A 22,143-nucleotide genomic window follows, 5' to 3' on the forward strand; every position below is an offset into this window, starting at 1 on the left:
CATCATTTGCACGACTACAGTGGAACCCCGCCTTACGACCTCCCGGTTAATACGACCACCTTATTACGGCCACTTTATTCTGGTCCAAAAAAGCTCAGTCAGTCAGTTTCCTATTTAAAGAACCCCTTTAATACGACCACCCCGTAATGCGACCAATTTTCCATGGCCTGAAGGTGGTCGTATTAAAGGGGTTCGACTGTAGTTCACATTGGGGAGCATAGTGCGGAAGCTTACATATATTGAACCGCTTTAATGTTGTGGAGCATTTTTGTAGGTTGGAAAGAATGAATTACGCCCATGAAATCGCTGGTACACACGGAGGAGCTTTCCCGGAGCGTACCGTTGGAGCAAAACCTGGGGTGGGGGGTACTCCCTTATATGGGCTGTATAGGTATCTGCGGCTCCATAGGGTATAGTTTTTTAGCCATTTTGGTCATAAATAGGGTATCGATTTTAGCCATTTTGATCATTAATAGAGTCTGGTTTTTGCAGTCTAGTCTTAAATTGGGCACGTTTTTTAGAAGAAGCTATTTTTTCATTATTATCGAAAAGACCGATCAACAAAAGCCCTTCACGATGTCTTTAACGTCGGTCTGAACTAGGATACTAATTATAAGGCAGGTCTTAAACAGAGTATTGATTTAGGGTCAGGTCATAAATAGGGTATTGAAAATCGCAGAATTTGGTCATAAATAGGGTAAGGGTTTTGGGAAGCGAGCCGCATACCCCAACCAAATTTTTCTCGGAGTACTCTCGCCCCGCCTCCCCCCCCCCCCCCCCTCCCCCGGGGCAGCAAAACCTAGAAGCAAAACCCCTCATGTGTATCGGCCTAAAATTACGGTGGCGTGAAACAAAAGCTGAATCTCCGTCGGTAGAGAGGAGAGTGTTACATATAACGCACATACCGTAGAATTTCGAAAGTAACCACCACCTGAAAGTAGCGACCACCACAAAACTTCTAGCCGCTAACAAAGCAACGAACCCACTCCCAGCCACCATAGCGAGACCAAGGTTCAACATAGTATTTTTCCAATCAATGGTCCAGTAACGTGTGGTAACTTGATAACCATGATTAAACCACTCTTTAACAAGTGAAAACACGTATCGCTTATGTCCTTATGCCAGAAAGCAATTTTAAATGTCAATTCTTGCTTCAGGAGTTAATTATGCGCCGTGTCCGGCTAAACCCGAAACTTTTCATCAAGTAGCAGAAACGTACTAACAGGAACGTTTTTCAAATTAAAATTGAAAACTCGGTATCATTTTCAACAGCAGCGTATTGTAAACAAAAAAACATTTCTTTAAATAAAATTAAAAATTCGACCAGCGCAATGAAGTATTGATAGAGCAGACTAACATAGCAGTGTGTCAAATAAAAAATCAAAGAGAACACGACGCAGTAGATGAAGATCCCACCCATGTGGAAGCAAGGTCAGTAAAGTTTTTAAGAACTGTTTTGCGAATTTCCGTCTCATTTCGTAAAAATATCTCAGTCGCACCAACTTTATTTAATTTGTTTTCCTAGCAAAGCAAAAGCCAATTTTTCCTTTTTGTGAGATAATGCAATATTAAATATTACATAATCTCATATAGTTATCGGGCCGTATTGAAGGTTTGAGGATTTTATGGAGATTAGTGCAAACTCGAGACGAAATCGGATTGTTGCATTTACAAAGCGTGGAAACCATGAGCGAGGACTGATCAAGGGTTCATCCGCAGTGATGATAACATCAACCGTTATTTGTCGGACTCGACGAAAATTATTTGCCCTGCGCTGCCGCTTCCGCGCTGTTTGTTTACAGCATGTCACGTTACTTATTCCTCGGTTTCAATCAACTCATGGTTTTTGACCCAGACCCTTTCTTTGGTCCATTTCTGATAGGATTTCTCTTTCGCTGCTGCAGCCTGTGAACTACTGTTGCTGAGCTCTTCCGTGCCATTCTGGCTCTGATTTGTGGACATCATCTAATGATGATGATGATGATGATGATTGTTGTTATTGTTGTTATCATTATTATTATTATTATTGTTGTTATTATTATTATTGTTATTATTATTATTGCTTTGATGAACCACACTATGTTTTTGAAGTTCATTATTTAATGAAGAAAATACATGTTTCGGATGCGAAATCATACACCTCAGTTGTACAATGACAAATAAATTATAAAATGAAAATATGCAATAAATAGTATAACAAAGTGAGATATTAACTAGAATAATTAAGGATGAAGGGGCGAACCAAAACAGGGTAAAACTATATAAGGAAGGAGACTAATTAGTACGAAAGGGATAAATTAGGATAATTGACCTGGGAATTTAAACACGGTTTCTCCCATAGAATGTGCATGGGTCCTTTTTCTATTACAACGCAACGCAGAATTAAGAAATTAGTTAGCACTTTTTGCACTGACCTAGACATTAAGTTGGTGTTCACCCCGTTTAAAATCAGGAATTGTTTTGGGGTCAAGGATCCTATCCCTGCGGATTTACGATCTCGAGTCAATTACAAGTTTTCACGTGCAGGATGTAATGCCTGTTATGCTGGTGAAACCAACAGACACTTCGCTACTCGCATCCGCGAACATCTCTCCTCTGACAAACATTAGGGGTATCGAATGGTCTTTGCGAGCATTTGCGAGCATGCGAGCAGTGCGTTTATTTTTGCGAGCACGAGCAGTGATCAAATCTCTCTTGCGAGCAGCGAGCACTTCAGAAAATACAGATGGCGAGCAGCGAGCACTTCGTAAATTTTCCGCTAGCTGGAATCTCTCTTTTAAATTAAAAGAAAAAAATGTTTTGCGCCAAGTAATCTGGCTGACACTTCCAAACTCAGGACAATAAGCACAAAGCTAGAGGCAACATGTTAGAATCTTATCGCGGCTCAGCCAATCTCAGCTGCCTACTGCGCTAACAACTAGTTATGCCTTGTTTGATACCAAATTACCCCGCTTAGCTTCACGTAAGTCAGTGGAATAACGCTCAAGGAGATCTAAAGCCAGTTTCTATCCACGTGAAGACGCTAAATGCTACTAGACTCCAGAATCCGAGCATGCGAGCAGTTGCGAATATTTTACGAGCTCTGGCAAGCGAGCACTCGTCTAAATTTTTGCGAGCAACTCGAGCAAAGGCCCAATTTTGCGAGCACTTTTAAATTAAATGGGACCATTCGATACCCCTAACATTTCCACATCCTTAAACACCTGAGAAGTTCTGAAAATTGTCACTCCCTTTGTTTAGAAGATTGTTCTAAAATTCTCGACTCTGCTTCCACAAGCTTTTAAATCCCCCTCCCCCCTCCCCGCTCTTTCTCGTCAGTTTGTTTTGAGAATACGCAGGCTACAAATCTTTTGGAAAACCTTCCAATCCATTACAAAGACCTCCCACGCGTGTGCCACGTTACCCTGCTGGAGGGAGGGAGGGAGGGAGGCACTGTACGAGTAATGAAATAAGGACACTGACTATAATTTTAGGGTGTCTTTCGTGCTATTTGAGGTAATTATGTAAGCTCCTCAGAGTTATTTGCTTATTCTATTGCATTCCTTATCCTGCCATTAATTTTAATTTCTGCCGCGTATACTTGTTTACATACGTTACGTATGGGCTTTAAGCTCATATATACGACCATTTAGATCGCGTATATACGCATTTTTAAAGGGCCACATATTTGCGTAAATTCAAGCGCGGTGATATGCGAAATAAATGCCCAAATAAACGCGTCCTGCAAGGACGCATATATACGCGTGCTAAAATGCGCGTATATGCGGGTCTCGTAAATTACGTTGTATATGCCAGTACGAAATGTGCCTTTTATGAGAATGGCTCTTCGTGTATGATAGCAATGACAATTACTTTAACTAGAAATCGTAAATATGGCGGCAGCGGTGAAATGGCTTGTCTTGTTCTATCTGCTGTTTAATGTTTGTTATTGCAGCTTCCCTAGTGACTGAACTTCTAGAAACAGTTATGCGTCTTTTGAATGACTGTTCAAGATTTTATCCTAACACTAAGAAAGCGACGAAGCCGCGATAACGAATGCCAAATGCGGCGTAGCCACGAGGAGCATGGGGGGTTCCTGCTCGTTTTCGCGGTTTTGTCGCTTTGTGCGCTCGCGCTCAAATTACTTTAAAAATTGCTAAACCTCCAAGCTAGCAGGCTAATCCTTTAGTTGACTCATTGGACAGAGGTACCAAGGCGAATGCCGAGAGGATACGGCCTCTAGAATCGCTGGTGAGACAAATGCAATATTTACTACTTAGATGAGAAATGCTTGCATTAAGAGCAGTTTCATGCACCTCAGTATGTTCCCATTAGGGCTTTGCCAACTGTATCAGCTTCTTATGGAAGAGTGGGTCGTCCAGCCTATCATGATGATATATCAATACCTCAAGAGGAGTTTTAGGAAACAGAATGTGATTTTAGTGTAAGTCCTATTGAGTCTTCACAAAATAATTGATCTGGTTGGGTGTTATCATCAAATGTGTCCCTGACAGCTCGGCTAGTATTTCCAGTATTACATATATCTTGTAAAATCACCGCGTTCACCCATATTGGTTGTGCGTTCAGCATGGTTATTCCATGCCTCAACTAGGAGGTTTAACTGGTTGTTTAATTCTGGAAAGAAATATGTAATACAAACAGAACCGATCGATTGTGCTGGTCGATTCCAGGATGCCATTTTCTTCCATCTGGTAGAACAGAGTGTAGTAGAACTGACCGACTTCAATAAAGACTCCTCTCCAGAGACGCTCAATTCACTGGTTGTGTACAGACAACTCAGAAATGTTGCTTCCCCTATTAAATCCCCTGCGCCATAGCATGGCTCTTCCTACCTCTAAATTTTCATCCCCTTCGTCTGAACACACATTAGAGGGCAATCCATAACTTTGCACAGCAGCTAAGAAGAGAGCGAGCCCAGTCACAGCAGAATTGTTTGTTGCACAACTTAAAGTCTAAAAACCCTGTAAAAGCCACCATGTATTACAAATCTCCAACTGATAAGGCAGTAGGCCATCAATGTGCCAGAGAGAATTAGGTCCCCTGACGCTGTCAACACGCCTTGTGATGTTATTGAACCACCTCAAATCAGACCCTGCTGGGTCAGTTCGAAAAAAACTTTCCCTTACACGCTAACGCTGAACATAGATATTCCTACTTCGCAAATGACCCAGCATGATACTGATACCAGAATTGGAAAACCCACTTTAGTCTTATTTCTCGAATCATCAGGGCCGGGTTGTTCGAAAGCCAGTTAACGCTAACCCAGGATTAAAAGTTGACCCAAATATAAATTTTTCTCTATAAGAATGTTTTCCACTGCTTATACTTTGTGTAGTTTGAGATTACTCAAGTTCAAAACTGAACTGCAAACATTGCCCATCTAAGTAGTAAGTATTGAATTTGTCTCACCAGCAATTCAAGAGGCAGAATTCTCTCAGCATTCGCTAGCACACCTCTGTCCAATGAATAACTAAACGATGAACAGAATCTACAGCAACTTCACGACGAACGATCAAGTTCTCTGCCATGTTACGATCAGCGTGAGGACAAAATCTAATTGAACAGTCTTTTAAAAGACGCACAACTGTTTCTAGAGGTTCAGGCACTGGGGGAGCTGCAGTAACAAACATTAAATAGCAGATAGACCAAGACAAGCCATTTCACCGCTGCCGCCATATTTACGATTTCTAGTAAAGTAATTTTCATTGCTATCATACACGAAGAGCCATTCTCATAAAAGGCACATTTCGTACTGGCATATACAACGTAATTTACCAGACCCGCATATACGCCCATTTTAGCACGCGTATATATGCGTCCTTGTAGGACGCGTATATTTGGCCATTTATTTCGCATGTCACCGCGCTTGAATTTACGCAAATATGTGGCCCTTTAAAAATGCGTATATACGCGATCTAAATGGTCGTATGTATGAGCTTAAAGCCCATACGTAACGTATGTAAACAAGTATACGCGGCAGAAAAACCCGCGTATACCATGTCGTAATTTTGAAACGAATGGCCAACCATAGTCAAAGACTGAAATTAAACAAACATATAAACTGTCCTCAATATAATAACCTTAGCTGTAGGCGTTGCAGTTTTGTGACGACCTTAGCCTCCGGGAAATAAAAACATTTAATACGCGAATAATAAATTGCTGTATTTTGACGTAGGTTGGTTTCCAAAGAAATATTATGGTGTTCACTCCCTCTCGATTGTGAGTGACGCACTTCCCACTGTGTCCCGTTTTCTCGGAATCTCGAGGAACACTATCAATTTTTTCGTAGTTTTCACTTCTCTACGCAACCTTCACCGTGGTAAGTACAACCAATCTTGTGTTGTGTGGCCTATTTCTTAACAAGCTGGCAATAGTAATTAGCCGTAAAGTTCATTGAATAAGTAAGCTTAGATTAATCGCAAACTCGAAGCTCTTTGGTTCGGTGATGTCACGGTCTTCGATCAACCACATTATGTACCGACTGAAACAAATACCAAATTCGCATTCTTTGGTGTCTTGAGAATTGGAATAAAGAATTACATTAGACTGAGCGATATCAGCTCGTTTTAAGTTTCCGTTTTTGTCTTCAAAGCATGTCAGTCTTTCTATGACAGGAAGCTGAAAATCGAATTCGATCAAATTCGATCAAGAAGTTCACAACAAAATGGAAAGGATTTTGAAAGCTATTGGACCGCTATCTCGTCTGTATTAGAGTAACGAGTGAAGATAGCAAAGGGTGTAACACACCTTAGCATAAATTGTTTTTCGGTTGATTTGCACAAACCTATTTGTATTTGTCATTGTCTGCTCTTATCTTGCAGGGGAAGTCCCGTCGGTTTTTAGTTCATTGGTCACTTCCGGTTTCAATTTCAGCCTGAAGATTGAGAAATTAAACACCGTAAGCTGAGAGTTCATATCGAGCTACATCCTGCTTCAGAACATTAGCTTATAACTGTGAGTATAACGCGATTTCAAATACTATTAAATAATTTCACCGGGAGAAATTTACATGAATTGTGAACGTTGGCAGATCGTCACGTGAGAGAATTAAGTCACAGGAATAAACGCTTCCATGAAACAACGATCGTCGATAAATAATCTTAGCCACCTTAAAGTGTTGAAAATTTAGGGTGGCTATGAATCCCACGAACAGAGTTTTTTAAACTTTCCAAAAGTAGCGTCTCATCATGCTTATTAAAATTTGATAATATATATATATATGTATAAAAATAAAATCACCGTGCTGTTTTTGAATTATAAGCCCCTAACGCTATAATGAAGGGTGTTTTTAGCAGGTCATACTGTTGCTATGGTGACATATTGTATTACGAAAATGAGAACAACGTGTTCACCAATGATTGAGCACTTTTTTGAAACCGTGATTGTGATAAAGAGTGGCTATAAACGACCAATCGAAATCTAAATGCTAGAAACTGTTTTGAGCCACCTTAACTTTCTTGCCTTTCTACTTTTCTTGAAACAGTTGCTGTTGTCGACGCAGTTTGATTTTGTCTTCATTCTGTTGATCCCAACCGAGTGGTGAGTACGAACTTAATTTATTCTGTATGTATATCTCGCCGACCACCTGCGTTATTTAATCTGTTTTCTCGGAATGTTTTGAAACACTGGAGTGTTTCGTAGTTTTCTGTTTTCAAAGCGAACTTCACTGTGGTAAGTAAAACAACGCCTGTATTGTGTGGCCTTTACCTTAACCGGTTGAGAGTAATATAAACCGCGATATTCAAACCGAAGGTAAGTATATAGCCGCGACATCTATTGGGAAAGATTCCTCGTAAACTCGAAGCTGTTTCGTTCTATGATGTCACGGTCTGTTACAATGGAAATGAGAGAGAATTTTATCGATCAAATCTTGCAAACTACATTATATTATGTAGTGACTGACTGAAGAATTAAGTTCACGATTTCTTTTGTCTTGAGAATGAGAATGAAGAATTAAAAAACATCGAGCAAGATTCGCGGTTCTTAAGTTTAAAGCACGTCAGTCCTTCTACGACTGGAAGCTCGAAGTCCAATCAAGAAGTCAGCAACAAAATGTGAATGATTTTAAAAGCTATTAGACCGCTATCTCGTCTGCATTTAGCAAAAAAAAAAAAAAAAAAAAAAAAAAAAAAAAAAACGAAGGTAGCGAAGGAACTACGCACATAAGAATATCTCTTTTCTTTAGTTGTTTTACACAATTCTATTTGCATATGTCATTGTCTGCCCTTATCTTGCAGGGGAATTCCCTTTACAGTTATTTTCAGTTTCTTGGTTCTGGTTTCATGTTGATTTCAAGATGTTGTAGCTAAACACCATAAATTTACATCGTGCTCAAACATGAGCTTATATATATACGTGACATTCATCAAAACAGTAAGCGGCGGTTAATTAATCGAAAAGTCGAAGCTCTTTGGTTCCGTGACGTCAGGGTCTTCGATGAAATCGTACAAACCTCGTTGTGTAGTGACTGAAACAGATAGTACATATGCATTCTTAGCTGTCTTGAGAATGGGAATAAATATTACATTAGACTTTGCGGTATCAGCTCGTCTTAAGTTCCTGTTTTTCTCTTAAAAACATGTCGGTCTCTCTATGACCAGAAGCTGACAATCGAATTTGATCAAATTGGAAATGATTTTAAAAGTTATTGGGCCGCTATCACGTCTAAATTCAGTAAATAGTGAAGATAGCAAAGGGTGTAACACACCTTAAAATAAATTGTTTTTTTCGGTTGATTTTCACAACTCTATTTGTATTTGTCACTGTCTGCTCTTATCTAGCAGGGAAAGTCCCTCAGTGTTTATTTCAGTTGGTCACTTTCAGTTTCAATTTCAACCTGAAGATGGACTGAGAAATTACACAATGTAAATTTATATCGAGCTGCACCCTGCTTTAAAAAATTAGCTTATAAATATTAGTATAACGCGATGTTAAATACTATTAAATAATTTTCACTGGAAGAAAATCGCATGAATTGTGAATTCTGGCAGATCTTCACGTGAGAAAATTAAGTCACACGAATAAACCCTTGCAGGAAACAACGTTCGTCGCTAAATAATCTTAGCCACCTCAAAGTCTTAAAAGTGCCATGAACCCTGTTTTCAGAACTTTTGTAAATTTTCCAAACGTTACGTCTTACCATACTTATTAAAATTTGATAATATAAAAAAAATTTCACCGTGCCGTTTTTGAATTATAAGCCCCTGAACCTGTAATGAAGGGTGTTCTTAGGAGGTCATACTGTTGCCATGGTAAACTTTCTGTCACGAAAATGACAAAAACGTGTTCGCCAATGATTGGGCAGTTTTATGGTACCATGATTGTAGCATCGAGTAAGAAAGAGTGGTTAAAACGACCCATCAAAATCTACGTGCTAGAAACTATTTTAAGCCACCTTAACTTTCTTTCCTTGCTATTTTTCTCGAAACAGTTGCTGTTGTCAACGTGGTGTGGTTTTGTCTTCATTCTGTTGATCCTAACCGAGTGGTGAGTACAAACTTAATTTATTCTGTATGTAGATCTCGGCGACCACCTGCGTTATTTAATCTGTTTTCTAGGAATTTTTGGAAACACTGGGGGGTTTCGTAGTTTTCATCAGTTTTCAATGCAGACTTCACCGTGTGGTGGGTAAAACTACTCTTGTATTGCGTCGCCTTTACATTAATCAGTTGAGAATAACATAAGGCTGCAATAGTCAAAGCGAAGATAAGTATATAGCTGGGACTTTTATAGGGAAGATTACTCGTAAATTCGAAGCTGTTTGGCTCTATGATGTCGCAGTCTTCGATCAAATCGTACAAACTACGCCATGTAGTGACTGAAACAAATAGCAAATTCGCATTCTTAAGTGTCTTGGGAATGGGAATAAGGAATAACATTAGACTGGGCGGTATCAGCTCGTCTTAACTTTCCGTTTTTCTGTTCAAAGCAGGTCAGTGTTTCTCAGACAGGAAGTTCGATCAAATTCGATCAAGAAGTCCACTACAAAATGGAGATGATTTCAATTGTTGAAAGCTGTTAGACCGTTATCTCGTGTGTATTCAGTAAAGAGTGAAGATAGCAAAGCGTGTAACACACCTGCATCAAATACATGTAAATTGTTTTTTTTTCGGTTGATTTACACAAACCTATTTGTCTGTTCTTATCTTGCAGGGAGAGTCCCCTAGTGTTTATTTCAGTTTCTCACTTTCGGTTTCACTTTGCTCTCAAGAGCGAGACATTAAACATCGCACGTTTGCCGTTTTCTGTGGTAAGTTTAACTACGCTTGTACTGTGTCACCTTTACCTTAACAGTTGAGAATAATATAAGGCCGCGATAGCCAAAGCGAGGAGAAGGATATAGCTGCGACATCTATAGGAGATATTACGCGTAAACTCGGAGCTGTTTGGTTCTATAATGTCGCGGTCTGTTACAATGGAAATGAAGAAGTTCATTCATCAAATCGTGCAAACTATATATTATGTAGTGACTGACTGAAGAATTAAATTGACGATTTCCCTTGTCTTGAAAATGAGAATGAAGAATTAAAAAAAGTTCGAGCAAAATTCGTCGTTCTCGTCAGTATTTTGGTGACAGGAAACTCAAAGTGGAATCAAGAAGTCAGCAACAAAATGTGAATGATTTTAAAAGCTATTAGACCGCTGTCTCGTCTGTATTTAGCAAAAAACGAAGATAGCAAAGAAGCTACGCACATAAGAATATCTCTTTTCTTTAGTTGTTTTGCACAATTCGATTTGCATATGTCATTGTCTGCCCTCATCTTGCAGGGGAATTACCTTTACTGTTATTACAGTTTCTTAATTTTAGTTTTACTTCGATGTCAAGATGTCCTGGCTAAACACCGTAAATTTACATCGTGCTCAAACATGAGCATATATTTAGCCGTGACATTCATCAAATCAGTAAGCGCAAGTTAATCGAAAACTCGAAGCTATTTCCTTCCGTGATGTCACGGTCTTCGATGAAATCGTACAAACTTCGTTGTGTAGTGACTGAAACAAATAGTATATTCGCATTCCCAAGTGTCTTGAGAATGGGTATAAGAGTTACATTAGACTGAGCGATATCAGCTTGTCCTAACTTTCCGTTTTTGTCTGCAAAGCATGTCAGTCTTTCTATGACAGAAAGCTGAAAGTCGAATTCGATCAAATTTGATCAAGAAGTCCACAACAAAGTGGAAATGAATCTGAAAGTTGTTAGACCGTTATCTCGTCCGTATTCAGTAAAGAGTAAAGATAACAAAAGGTGTAACACACCTTAGGATAATTTTTTTCCGTTGATTTTAACAAATCCATTTGTATTTGTCATTGTCTGCTCTTATCTTGCAAGGAAAGTCCCTCAGTGTTTATTTCAGATTCTCACTTTCGGTTTCAGTTTCAGCCTGAAGAGCAAGAAATTAAACATCGCAAGTTTATATCGAGCTACATCCTGCTTCAAAACATTAGCTTATAACTATGAGTATAACGCGATGTTAAATTCTATTAAATAATCTTTACTGAGATCGAGAAATTTGCATGGATTGTGAACGCTGGCAGATCTTCACGTGGAAAATTAAGTCAAACGAATAAACGCTTGCAGGAAACAACGTTCGTCGATAAATAATCCTAGCCACCTTAACGTTTTGAGAATTTAAGGTGGCTCTGAACCCTATGTACAGAATTTTTTAAACTTTCCAAAAGTAGCGTCTTATCATGCTTATTAAAATTTGATAATAAAAAAAAAAAAATCACCGTGCTGTTTTTGAATTCTAAGCCCCTAAAGCTATAATGAAGGGTGTTTTCAGCAGGTCATACTGTTGCTATGGTGACATATTGTGTCACGAAAATGAGTACAACGTGTTCACCAGTGATGGGGCAGTTTTTTGAAACCGTGATTGTAGCATTAAGTGATAAAGAGTGGTTACAAACGACCAATGGAAATCTAAGTGCTAGAAACTGTTTTGAGCCACCTTAACTTTCTTTTTCTTGTTATCTTTCTTGAAACAGTTGCTGTTGCCGACGTGGTTTGATTTTGTCTTCATTCTGTTGATCCGAACCGAGAGGTGATTATGTTACAAAGTGAATTTATTCTGTATGTAGATCTCGGCGACCACCTGCGTTATTTAATCTGTTTTCTAGGAATTTTCAAAAATAATACGACTTTTTTAATTTTCACAAACATGTTTCGACGGTACATCCGTCATCGTCAGTGTGACGGTTATGAAAGTTTACAGTGATTTAAAACGTGCCTGTTACAAATCATACGTTACATTGCGTTGGAAAACAATAAATAGATAAATTTCGAAGTTCACGGAAATAAAAAGATGGGCGTGCGCGTGCAGCTATAGGGAAAGCGTCAGATTGATGTGTTTGACCTGTTGATTAAAGTCAGGCTTTTCTCACTTGATGTACATAGACTCCTTAAGCTTAACTTGGCACTTGGTAGGTGCAGAATCTAAGATCTTGAAGCAGTCTAAGTTACAAGAGGTACGGCACAACTCTGAAGCCTGCAAATGCTTATAAACGTGAGAAGATCTGTCCGATGACAAGTGCTCGTGCACGCGCGTGGGGAAATGTCGGCTTGTTTCGCCAACGTAACAAGCACTACAGCTTGCACAAGAAAATTTGTACACGATGCGCGTACGGAGCCTGTCAGGGAGAGGATCTTTCACGTTGAACAAGTTCTTAATTTTAAAGGTAGAATAAACAAATTTGGTGTCGACGGGTTTGCAGAATCGTTTGATTAGCTTGTGCACCCTTTATTGTGCAACACCCGAAAAATGCCCGATGTAGGGGATCTTGAAATAGTGCTTGGGCAACTCCTGTTTCTCGACACCTGTTGAAGGTCGTGTGTCGTTCCCTACTACTGCTCTCGTGACATAACGGTGGAGTAACACGTCTAATACATGATTGGAATAGAGATTTTTACGCAAAATAGTAAAAAAATTCTCAATATCATTGTGAAAACCGAACCACGTGTTGTTGATCTTAAAGGTCCTGTCAATGAACGTTTTAACCAGCCCCACTTTGTAGCAAAGGGGTGTAAAGCTTAAAAAATTGGTAAGCAAGCCCGTGAAGGTCTTTTTGCGGTATACGGTAATGCCAGGGAATTGTGGGGATTTTTTGTTTAGTAGCACATCAAGAAAAGGAAGAACCTGGTTACTCTCCCTCTCTATAGTGAAATGAATATTGGGATGTTGATTGTTAATGAAATTAAAGAAAAGGTCAGCATCCCGTTCCGAGTTGAAAAGGCAAAAAGTGTCGTCCACATAACGACGGTAGAATAAAACCTGGGAATCCCTATACTGTTCCAACCAGGTCTTCTCGTGGTGACCCATGAAAAGATTAGCAAGAACGGGGGCTAGGAGGGAACCCATAGCTAGACCATCAACCTGATCGTAATATGTGCCCTTGAAAATGAAATGGGTTTCAGCGGTGGCAAATAGGAAAAGTCTTTTCAGGTCAGAAGTGCTTAGTTTGATGCCAGGGTTGCCTTTGGTAATGTAGTCGACCGCCAGGTCTATACATTCACTTAAAGGAATGTTGGTAAACAAACTTTCCACATCAAACGAAACCATAAACTTCCCCTCCATGGACAAGCCGTTAAATTCACGAACAAAAGTGAACGTGTCTGAAGCGACATATTCAGTGGGAATGTGCGGCTGGAGAAGATTACTCAAAAATTTGGTCAGGTTGTAATTGTATGTCCCAATGGAAGAGACAATCGGACGAAAAGGAGGTGCAGAGTTGGCTGCCCGCGGTTTGTGCATCTTGGGTAGGCCGTATATCCTAGCAGGTTGTGACCCACTCGGAAATATAGCGTCATATACCTCTTCATCTAAATGGCCCTTTTTCTTTAAATCCCTGAGAAAACGTTGTAATTTCCCTTCCCGATTTAGGGTGGGGTCATTGCTAAGGGGTTTAAACTTTGATGTATCATTGATTATTTTTAAAATACCTCTATCATACGCAGGTCTATCTAAAACTACTACGCCGTTTCCTTTGTCTGGTTGCAAAATTACAAGTTAAGCTTAAGGAGTCTATGTACATCAAGTGGGAAAAGCCTGACTTTAATCAACATGTCAAACACATCAATTTGACGCTTTCCCTATAGCTGCAAGAGCACGCGCATCTTTTTATTTCCGTGAACTTCGAAATTTGTCTAGCGTATTGTTTTTCAACGCAATGTAACGTATGATTTGTAACAGGCACGTTTTAAAATCACTGTAAACTTTCATAACCGTCACACTGACGATGACGGATGTACCGTCGAAACATGTTTGTGAAAATTAAAAAAGTCGTATTATTTTTGAAAATTTCTACATTTTTGCTGCTGTCTCGACCATTTTCTAGGAATATTTGGAAGCACTGGAGTGTTTCGTAGTTTTTAGTTTTCAATGCGAAATTCACTGTGGTAAGTAAAACTACGCTTGTTTTGTGTCGCATTTACCTTAACCAGTTGAGAATGATATAAGGCCGCGATATTTAAAGGGAAAATAAGTATATAGCTACGACATCTATAGGAAATATTGCACGTAAACTCGAAGCTGTTTCGTTCTATGATGTCGCGGTCTGTTACAATGAATTTCATTGATCAAATCGTGCAAACTAGATTATGTAGTGACTGACCGAAGAATTAAATTCACGATTTCTCTTGTCTTCAGAATGAGAATGAAGAATTAGAAAAGATGGAGTAAGATTCGTGGTTCTTAAGTTTAAAGCTCGTCAGTCTTTCTATGACAGGAAGCTCGAAGAAGTCAGCAACAAAATGTGAATGATTTTAAAAGCCATTAGACCGCTATCTCGTCTGTATTTAGTAAAAAAAAACGAGGGTAGCAAAGGAGCTACACAAATAAGAACATCCCTTTTCTTTCTGAGTTGTTTTGCACAATTCTATTTGCATATGTCATTGTTTGCCCATATCTTGCAGGGAAACTCCCTTTACTGTTATTACAATTTTTTAGTTTAGGTTTAACTTGGATGTCAAGATGTTGTACCTAAACACCGTAAAGTTACATCGTGCTCAAACATGAGCTTATATATAGCCGTGGCATTCATCAAATCACAAACGGACCACCCTACGTGTTCGTGGTTAATAATTGTTTATATGAAACGAAAAGAATCTGTGAGGGTTATGAATAAAGCTCTGAAAATTGCATATCTAAATTACATCTCGGTCTGAATATCCCAATAAAGTTAAATGAAACGTCAATCGACTCGTGTGTGGTGTTTTTCGCCTTTCTAGGCCGTCTGAAGGGTTTTTCTCCAGACGGTCCAGGAAGACGAAAAAACACCACACACGAGTCGATTAACGTTTCATTTAACTTTATTGGGATATTCAGACCGAGATTTAATTTAGATATGCAATTTTCAGAGCTTTACTCATAACTCTCACAGATTCTGTTCGTTTCATATAAACAATTATTAACCAAACACATAGGGTGGTCCGCCTGTGATCAAATCAGTGAGCGCAGGTTAATCGCAAACTCGAAGCTGCTTGGCTCTGAACCCTATGTACCGAAGGATTTTTGAACTCTCGAAAAGTTGCGTCTCATCATGCTCATTAAAATTTGATGATAGAGTAAAATATTCACGTGCCGTTTTTGAATAACGAAGCGCGCGAAGCCTAAAAATAGAATGCAGATTATTGGAATCCTGCGAGAGTCAGACAACATAAGCGTTTTCTGAGAGAAATAGGAGGAAAATGAACGCCAAATTTTCGTTTAAAAATGTTTTTAGGAACACTTGCTTACGCAGTTGAAAAAGCTTCAAATCTTCCACCATTCCGTTTTGTTTGTTTGAGTGTCTGAGTTATGACGTCACTTGCGCGCCTCGCTATTATAAGACCCTGAAGCTGTCGTGAAGGGTGCTTTTAACAGGTCATACAGTTGCTATGGTAACCTTTTGTATCACGAAAATGATAACATCGTGTTCACAAATGATTGGGCAGTTTTTTGACACTATGATTGTAGCATCAAGTGATAAAGAGTGGTTATAACGACCCATCAAAATCTAAGTGCTGGGAACTGTTTTGAGCCACCTTAACTTTCTTTCCTTTCTATTTTTCTTGAAACAGTTGCTGTTGTCGACGTGGTTTAATTTTTTTCTTCATTCTGTTGATCCCAACCGAGTGGTGAGTACAAAATTAGTTTTTTCTGTATTTAGATCTCGTCGATTAATTACGTTATATAATATATTTTCTCGGAATTTTGGGAAACGTAACACTGAATTGTTTCCTAGTTTTCAGTTTTCAAAGCGAACTTCATTGTGGTAAGTACCAACTTAACTTGTATTGTGTGGTTTAATCTTGACCAGTCGAGAATAATGTAAAGCCACGATAGCGAAGAAGAGTATATAAGCGATCTACAGGAAAGATTACCCGTGAACTCGAAACTGTTTCAGTTCTGTGACGTCACGATCTGTTGCAATGGAAATGACGAAGAATTTTTATCGATCAAATCGTGCAAACTAAATTATGTAGTCACAGACCGAGGAATTAAATTCATTATTTCTCTTGTCTTGAGAATGAGAGTGAAGACTTAGAAAAGGTAGAACGAGATTCACAGTTTAAAGTTGGCCAGTCTTTCTATTACTACAAGCTCAAAGTTAAATCAAGAAGTCAGCAACAAGCTGTAAATGATTTTAAAAGCTACTGGACCGCCATCTCGACTGTATTTAGCAAAAAAATACGAAGATAGCAAAGGATGTAACACGCATTAGAAGAATTCTTTCATTTAGTTATTTTGCAGTTGCTCTATTTGCAAATGTGATTGTCTGACCTCATCTTGCACGGGAATTCCCTCACTGTTATTTCAGTTTCTTGATTTTGGTTTCAATACCGTAAATTTACATCGTGCTTCAAAACATGACGTTATAACTCTGACAGAAAAGTCAATATTAAATGCTATTAAATACTTTTTACTGCAAGAGATTTGCGCGGATCGCGTGACAAATTTTGTCTTGGTTGCGAGCTCTAACATAGAATCACGCGAGAAAATAAAGTCACGCGAATAAGTGCTAATGCTTAACTCCTTCTTTGTTATTTTTGAAACAGTTGTTGCTGTTGTCAACGTGGGTTGATTTTGGATTCATCCTGTTGATATAAACAGACTGGTGAGTACAAATTAATTGATAGTAGCCGTACATCATTAAGTCCTTAACATGTGCAACACACAAAAATAGCGGAACGGATGAGGTCTTCCAAAACAACATTGTTAGCCATCACACTGTCAACATAAATTAAAGCTAGTTCAACTCTCCCTCTTTTTGTAATGGGTGTTAGGTACAGTCTAGCTCAGTTATCGTAATCATGAGAAAGAAAAGCAGTTCCGAAGATATTAATTTTCATATATACCTTGCTACTTTACAGTGGAATCCCGTTAATACGGTAACCAACGGGCCACGATCAGGATAATTTGGCCGTATTAACGGGGTAGGTCTAAAAAAAATAGAGAAGCTTCAATGGGGGTGGTAAAGGGTATTTTCGTGACTCATGAATGGCCTAATTATTTTCCCTTGAAATGTGAAATGGCTTGTGTTTTTCCTCGTGAATCGTGATTTATTAGAAGCCGTGAACCGTGATTTTCCAAAATAATTTTCCATGAAATGAGAAAAAAATATTTAATTCGTCATGAACCCTGATTCTGGTTGCGGTCCTCTATTAGATTCGACCTTACTTAACAATATTGCGTGACCGTGACAGGACAATAAACCCTTAGTGTTCTTGCTCTGATTTCCTCTGATTTCCTGCCCCCAGAATTGAACGTATATAAAGTGGACGGATGATAGAGACATCTAACGAGGCTGCGCTTGGGCGTACCTTTCAAATGTCATAAGTCACGTAAGTTCGAGTCAAAAAATGCCATTTTTTTCGTGAAACGTGAAATGCCGATTTTATTTCCCGTGAATTGTGAAAGGAACAATTTAGTTTCCGTGAAACGAGATCTTGACCTCTCTTTACCACCCTCTTCAATCAGTGCATACCATATTAACAACAGAAAGACTAACATAACTGGTTTGAGTGGCAGTATAAACGGAGTAAAATTGTAAAGGATTATACAGGTTGGGATTTCAGAATGTGGCCGTTGGCCGTATTAACGGGGTGGCGCATTAACGGGGTCTTCTTATAAAGAAAAGTATGGACGTTTCGCCGAGCCAAAAAAAAAAAAAAAAAAAAACCAGTGGCCGTAATAACGAGGTGACCGTAACGCGGGGTTGCACTGTACTGGGAACAGCTTTGGCAGAAATATTCATCCCTCTGTAAACGAAGTGAAGCACGTTCAATTTGCCTATTGGACTTTCCCATTAGTATGTTGACAAAAGTGGAGATAGCAAAAACGCAACAACTGCAAGCTGTCCGTGACTGATAGAGTTGGGTGCACATATGACAAGTACTAAACTAATAATTAGTACTTTACACTTATACTGGGAGAGGTTTTATGAATCAAGTGACTGATTTTCTTCATGTTGTCATAGCTAATAGTGAGTCACGGGAACAATTGACCAATTTCGATATATTAAAATTGAACCTCAAACAATAGACCTCAATACGAGCTCTGGGGAATAACTACAGAGTTTGTGGAGATTATTCCCCAGAACCTCGCACTGAGGTCTATTGTGTTAGGCTGAATTTTAATATATCGAAATTGGTCAATTGTTTGCTGGCATCTTTTGCACAGTACTAATTTGTTCAACTTTTCCTTCCCTTGTACTTTTCAGAGGAAAAGCTCCTGTTATTGACGCGTATTCATTTTGGTTTCATTCTGGTCGACTCACCAAAACCAGTGAGTATATGTGTAAATCAATATTGTGATAGCTTTGCCCACAGTAGACTGAAATCACTAACAGTTGATCTACTTTTTGAACGCAAAGAAAGAACCCTGGAGAATTTATAACCGTAATCAATAACTACTTTTAACTCTGACGTCATGTTGTTAAAAACAAATGAAAACTAGTCGTACAGTGTAGTTAATGACGCTGGTGTTACTAAAACCAATAGCTGGGCACGCGATTGGGAAGCCGTTTTAAAAGACTCATGTTCCGTGTCCCATCTATGAAAATCTACTCAGGGCTACAGTGGTTTAAAACACTTGACATGCAGTTGTCAGAAATTCGTAGGTAACAATTTCTACAAAAATTATCGTTGAACGCCCTGTAAAGATTTGGTCTTTGGTCAGAAATACCAAGCGATTATAAGAAATGTGGTTGACTTTGCAATTCACCAATTGCCCAAGTTTTGTTCTCGGCACCTTGTAGAAAATTTGTGGTGTGACTAACAGATACGGCTGTACAAAAAACTGTAAGCTTATTAATAACAGGGGTAACTGGCGGTGAGAATTTCAATGTACATAGAAGCATAAAAGCCTGAAGAAGGAAATCACTTGGTACCTCTTCACAGAGATCGCTTATATGCCCTCCCCCCCCCCCCCCGATATATTATCCCCCGTTTATAAGCCCATCTAAAGCCCCTTATGAAGTTATTTAAGCCCAGGGCTTTAAGGTGGGATTTTACGGCATTCTAGAAAGAATTAAATGAGATATTCTTGGAATTTCCAGAAGAATTTCAGATTGCCAGGTGTCTAGTGTTTGAGAACCCTTTCCGGCTGCTTCCGATATGTAGAGAGAATTTTTAGGGAGTTAAGAAGTATAATAAAGTGACCTTATTGTTGCCAGTCACTTGCAGGGTTTGCGTTTTCTTTGACTCTAGATCAAGAATAGCTTACATTTTCCCTCCATAATTAAATACGGGATTGGTATAAACTTAACGCGAACAGGACCTTTAGATCACGTGATTGATAAATGTAAATAGTAGCCGGTGTGAGTAGGACGTAGATTTTTCAAAAGCATGGAAGAATTTTTAGTGTGATTCTTGTTATACGTCTTTAAACCGGAGCAATCCATTTATAAATTTACATACTGTATTATTAAAATAAGACGATTTAAGGTGGCTCGATCAGATTTTTGAGCAACGATATCGCTCAATTTTGAGCGACTAGAGCACCTCCATAATCAATCCGACAGGAAATCAAATGTTACTGGTGTACTAGAGAAAGATGAAAGTTTCGAATGGGGTACATTTCACCAGGATCTGAGTTACCACAGCAACGAAATGACGCCATACCCCATTTTACATAAGACCGAATAACTTGCCATCAGCGATAATTTTGGCAATATATACGACGTCGGGATCTCGGACTTGACACAGCTGTCTTAACGGTGGCAGAATTTTAAACAAATCTATAAGAGCGTTTTCGAGAAAATTGCAAGTGAAGTTTGAGGTGTCAAACTACAACGAAAACAAGCTGTTTTCAATGTTATTGCAAACTATGGCTGGAAAAGTTTAAATTTAGACGAAGTATATCTTGGATTAAGACAGAAACTGGTTCCTCCCCCCTGCCTCATACTAACATGTAACCATCTTATTTTAAGATGATTTATAGTGTTCAAGTAAGATGACACCTCTTAAATTAACAAAAAATTACCTGTCTTACCTCCGCACTAGTCTTTAAGATGAAAAAACGTCTTAATTTAAGAGTAGCCACAACATTCAGACAATCATTGAGTGACGGTAAATTGCAAGCTCCACCGTTGGCTAGTAGACAACAAAGTTTTTGGATCGTCAGTTTTGATGTCTGTTACCATGGGAAAACGAGAGTTTGAAATCGATCATATCGTACAAAAGGACATTATAAAAAGAAAACTGACGAAAAGTTAATTCACGGCCTTCCATACTTTACAACAAAACAATGGCAAAAGTAACTTTCATTAGTTACTTTGTTTAAAAGTCCATTAATCAGTCAACAAACAGTTTAGTAGTAGACTGGAATGGTTTTTAAGCCTGAGAAGCTTCAAAAGATCAATCAAAGATGCTAAGATTTATATTGAAAGGTCCAGGACTGTGAACAATCTTACAAACACAGTGCATAATAAGTTACATAACCGAAACGTTTCTGTTGGTTAATCAATAAGACAGAATTGAGTAATCACCCATTGTGTTTCATGCATGGTTAAACCAAAGAACGAACAAAAACATACAACAAAGAACTTTGTCTAGCTTGATAACTAATTACGTTTATAATTATTACCTATGGGCAAAAACCCAGTATGCTTTTAACGCTATTGGACTTTACTGTCAGTATTTAACAAAGAATGGGAATAGAAAAATGCAACTTGCTTTCGAGTGATTTTATTTGATTGTTTTGCTCCATGTTTGACACTTATTTCAATTTTAATTTGTGTTGACTTCCTATTGGAACTCCTGTTGTCTCACAGGGACCCCCCCCCCCCCAGGGCTGTTTCAGTTTCTATAAATTTTGGTTTCATTTTCGTCAGAAGACTGAGAAACTAAACACGGTAAGTTTGTAAGCTGTAAACTGTCTATGACTGATGGCGTTCAGTGCACATATAACAAGTATAGCTGATTTTTAATGGTTTAAATTTACACTGAGAGAGGTTCGGATGAATCGCGTGACTGCTTTTCTTCTTGTTGTAAGAGTTATTAGTGAGTCACGCGAATAATTGTTTAGAAGCATCGTTTACGCAGTAATAATTTGCTTAACTTTTCCTTCTGTTCTCTTTTTCAGAGGGAAAGGTCTTGTTATAGACGCGTATTCAGTTTGGCTTCATTCTGCATTCTGGTCGACTCACCAATACCAGTGAGTATTAACATGAGATATAAATCGAGATTTTAATAGCTCTTATATGCTTTGTTAGACTGAAATCTTTAAGTAAACTGTTCACAGTCGATCTACTTTTTAAACGTAGAGAAAGAACCCAGGAGAATCTGTAATCGTAATCACTGGAAAAGTTGAAAATTTACAGAGTATGTAAATAACATGTAATTAACATGTAAATAATCAAAAAGAGACTGTAAAGAATAATTTACATGATTTTTCCCCTTTTACATGTTTTGGTGGTTTCATGTAAAAAACATGTAAATATTTCAAGTGAAACATGTAAATGAGGAAAAAACACTGTAAATGTTTCAAAGCTAAGGGCTAAGATCATGTAAATAACATGTAAACTGTTCCTGCAAATACTGTAAATAGCCTGTAAATTTCTTGTGATTCAACCTGGAAACGCGTAAATAACACGTAAATTTAATACAGGGAGACTGCCAAAATACTGTAAATAACATGTAAATAAAAAAGGGGAGGCTGTAAACAA

The 22,143-nt window shown here is 38.5% G+C and overlaps 1 protein-coding gene and 1 pseudogene across 5 annotated transcripts in view; one reads left to right on the forward strand and one right to left on the reverse strand.

Annotated features, from left to right (window-relative positions):
• Positions 1–4,288: 4,288 nt before the first annotated feature.
• Positions 4,289–5,226, reverse strand: LOC149107769 (uncharacterized; annotated as a pseudogene).
• Positions 5,227–7,583: 2,357 nt separating this feature from the next.
• The window catches only part of LOC110046343 (uncharacterized), a 39,191-nt gene continuing 24,631 nt past the window's right edge, over positions 7,584–22,143 (forward strand). For 2 of the 5 annotated variants that reach the window (XM_089295873.1, XM_089295871.1), the window contains exons 1-8: positions 7,584–9,486; positions 10,153–10,249; positions 11,986–12,041; positions 16,055–16,111; positions 16,219–16,248; positions 17,033–17,091; positions 18,697–18,761; positions 21,561–21,632. In XM_089295873.1, coding sequence (XP_089151999.1) covers positions 9,215–9,486; positions 10,153–10,249; positions 11,986–12,041; positions 16,055–16,111; positions 16,219–16,248; positions 17,033–17,078 — 558 coding nt within the window. In that variant the 5' untranslated portion in view covers positions 7,584–9,214 and the 3' untranslated portion in view covers positions 17,079–17,091; positions 18,697–18,761; positions 21,561–21,632. Of the gene's footprint in view, positions 9,487–10,152; positions 10,250–11,985; positions 12,042–16,054; positions 16,112–16,218; positions 16,249–17,032; positions 17,092–17,347; positions 17,411–18,696; positions 18,762–21,560; positions 21,633–22,143 lie in introns of all 5 variants that reach the window. The other 3 variants (XM_089295872.1, XM_089295875.1, XM_089295874.1) reach the window with 3 other exon arrangements.

Source organism: Orbicella faveolata, unplaced genomic scaffold (assembly GCF_042242905.1).
Source record: "Orbicella faveolata isolate gen_17 unplaced genomic scaffold, um_ofav_v1 contig_26, whole genome shotgun sequence".
Classification (NCBI taxonomy): domain Eukaryota; kingdom Metazoa; phylum Cnidaria; class Anthozoa; order Scleractinia; family Merulinidae; genus Orbicella; species Orbicella faveolata.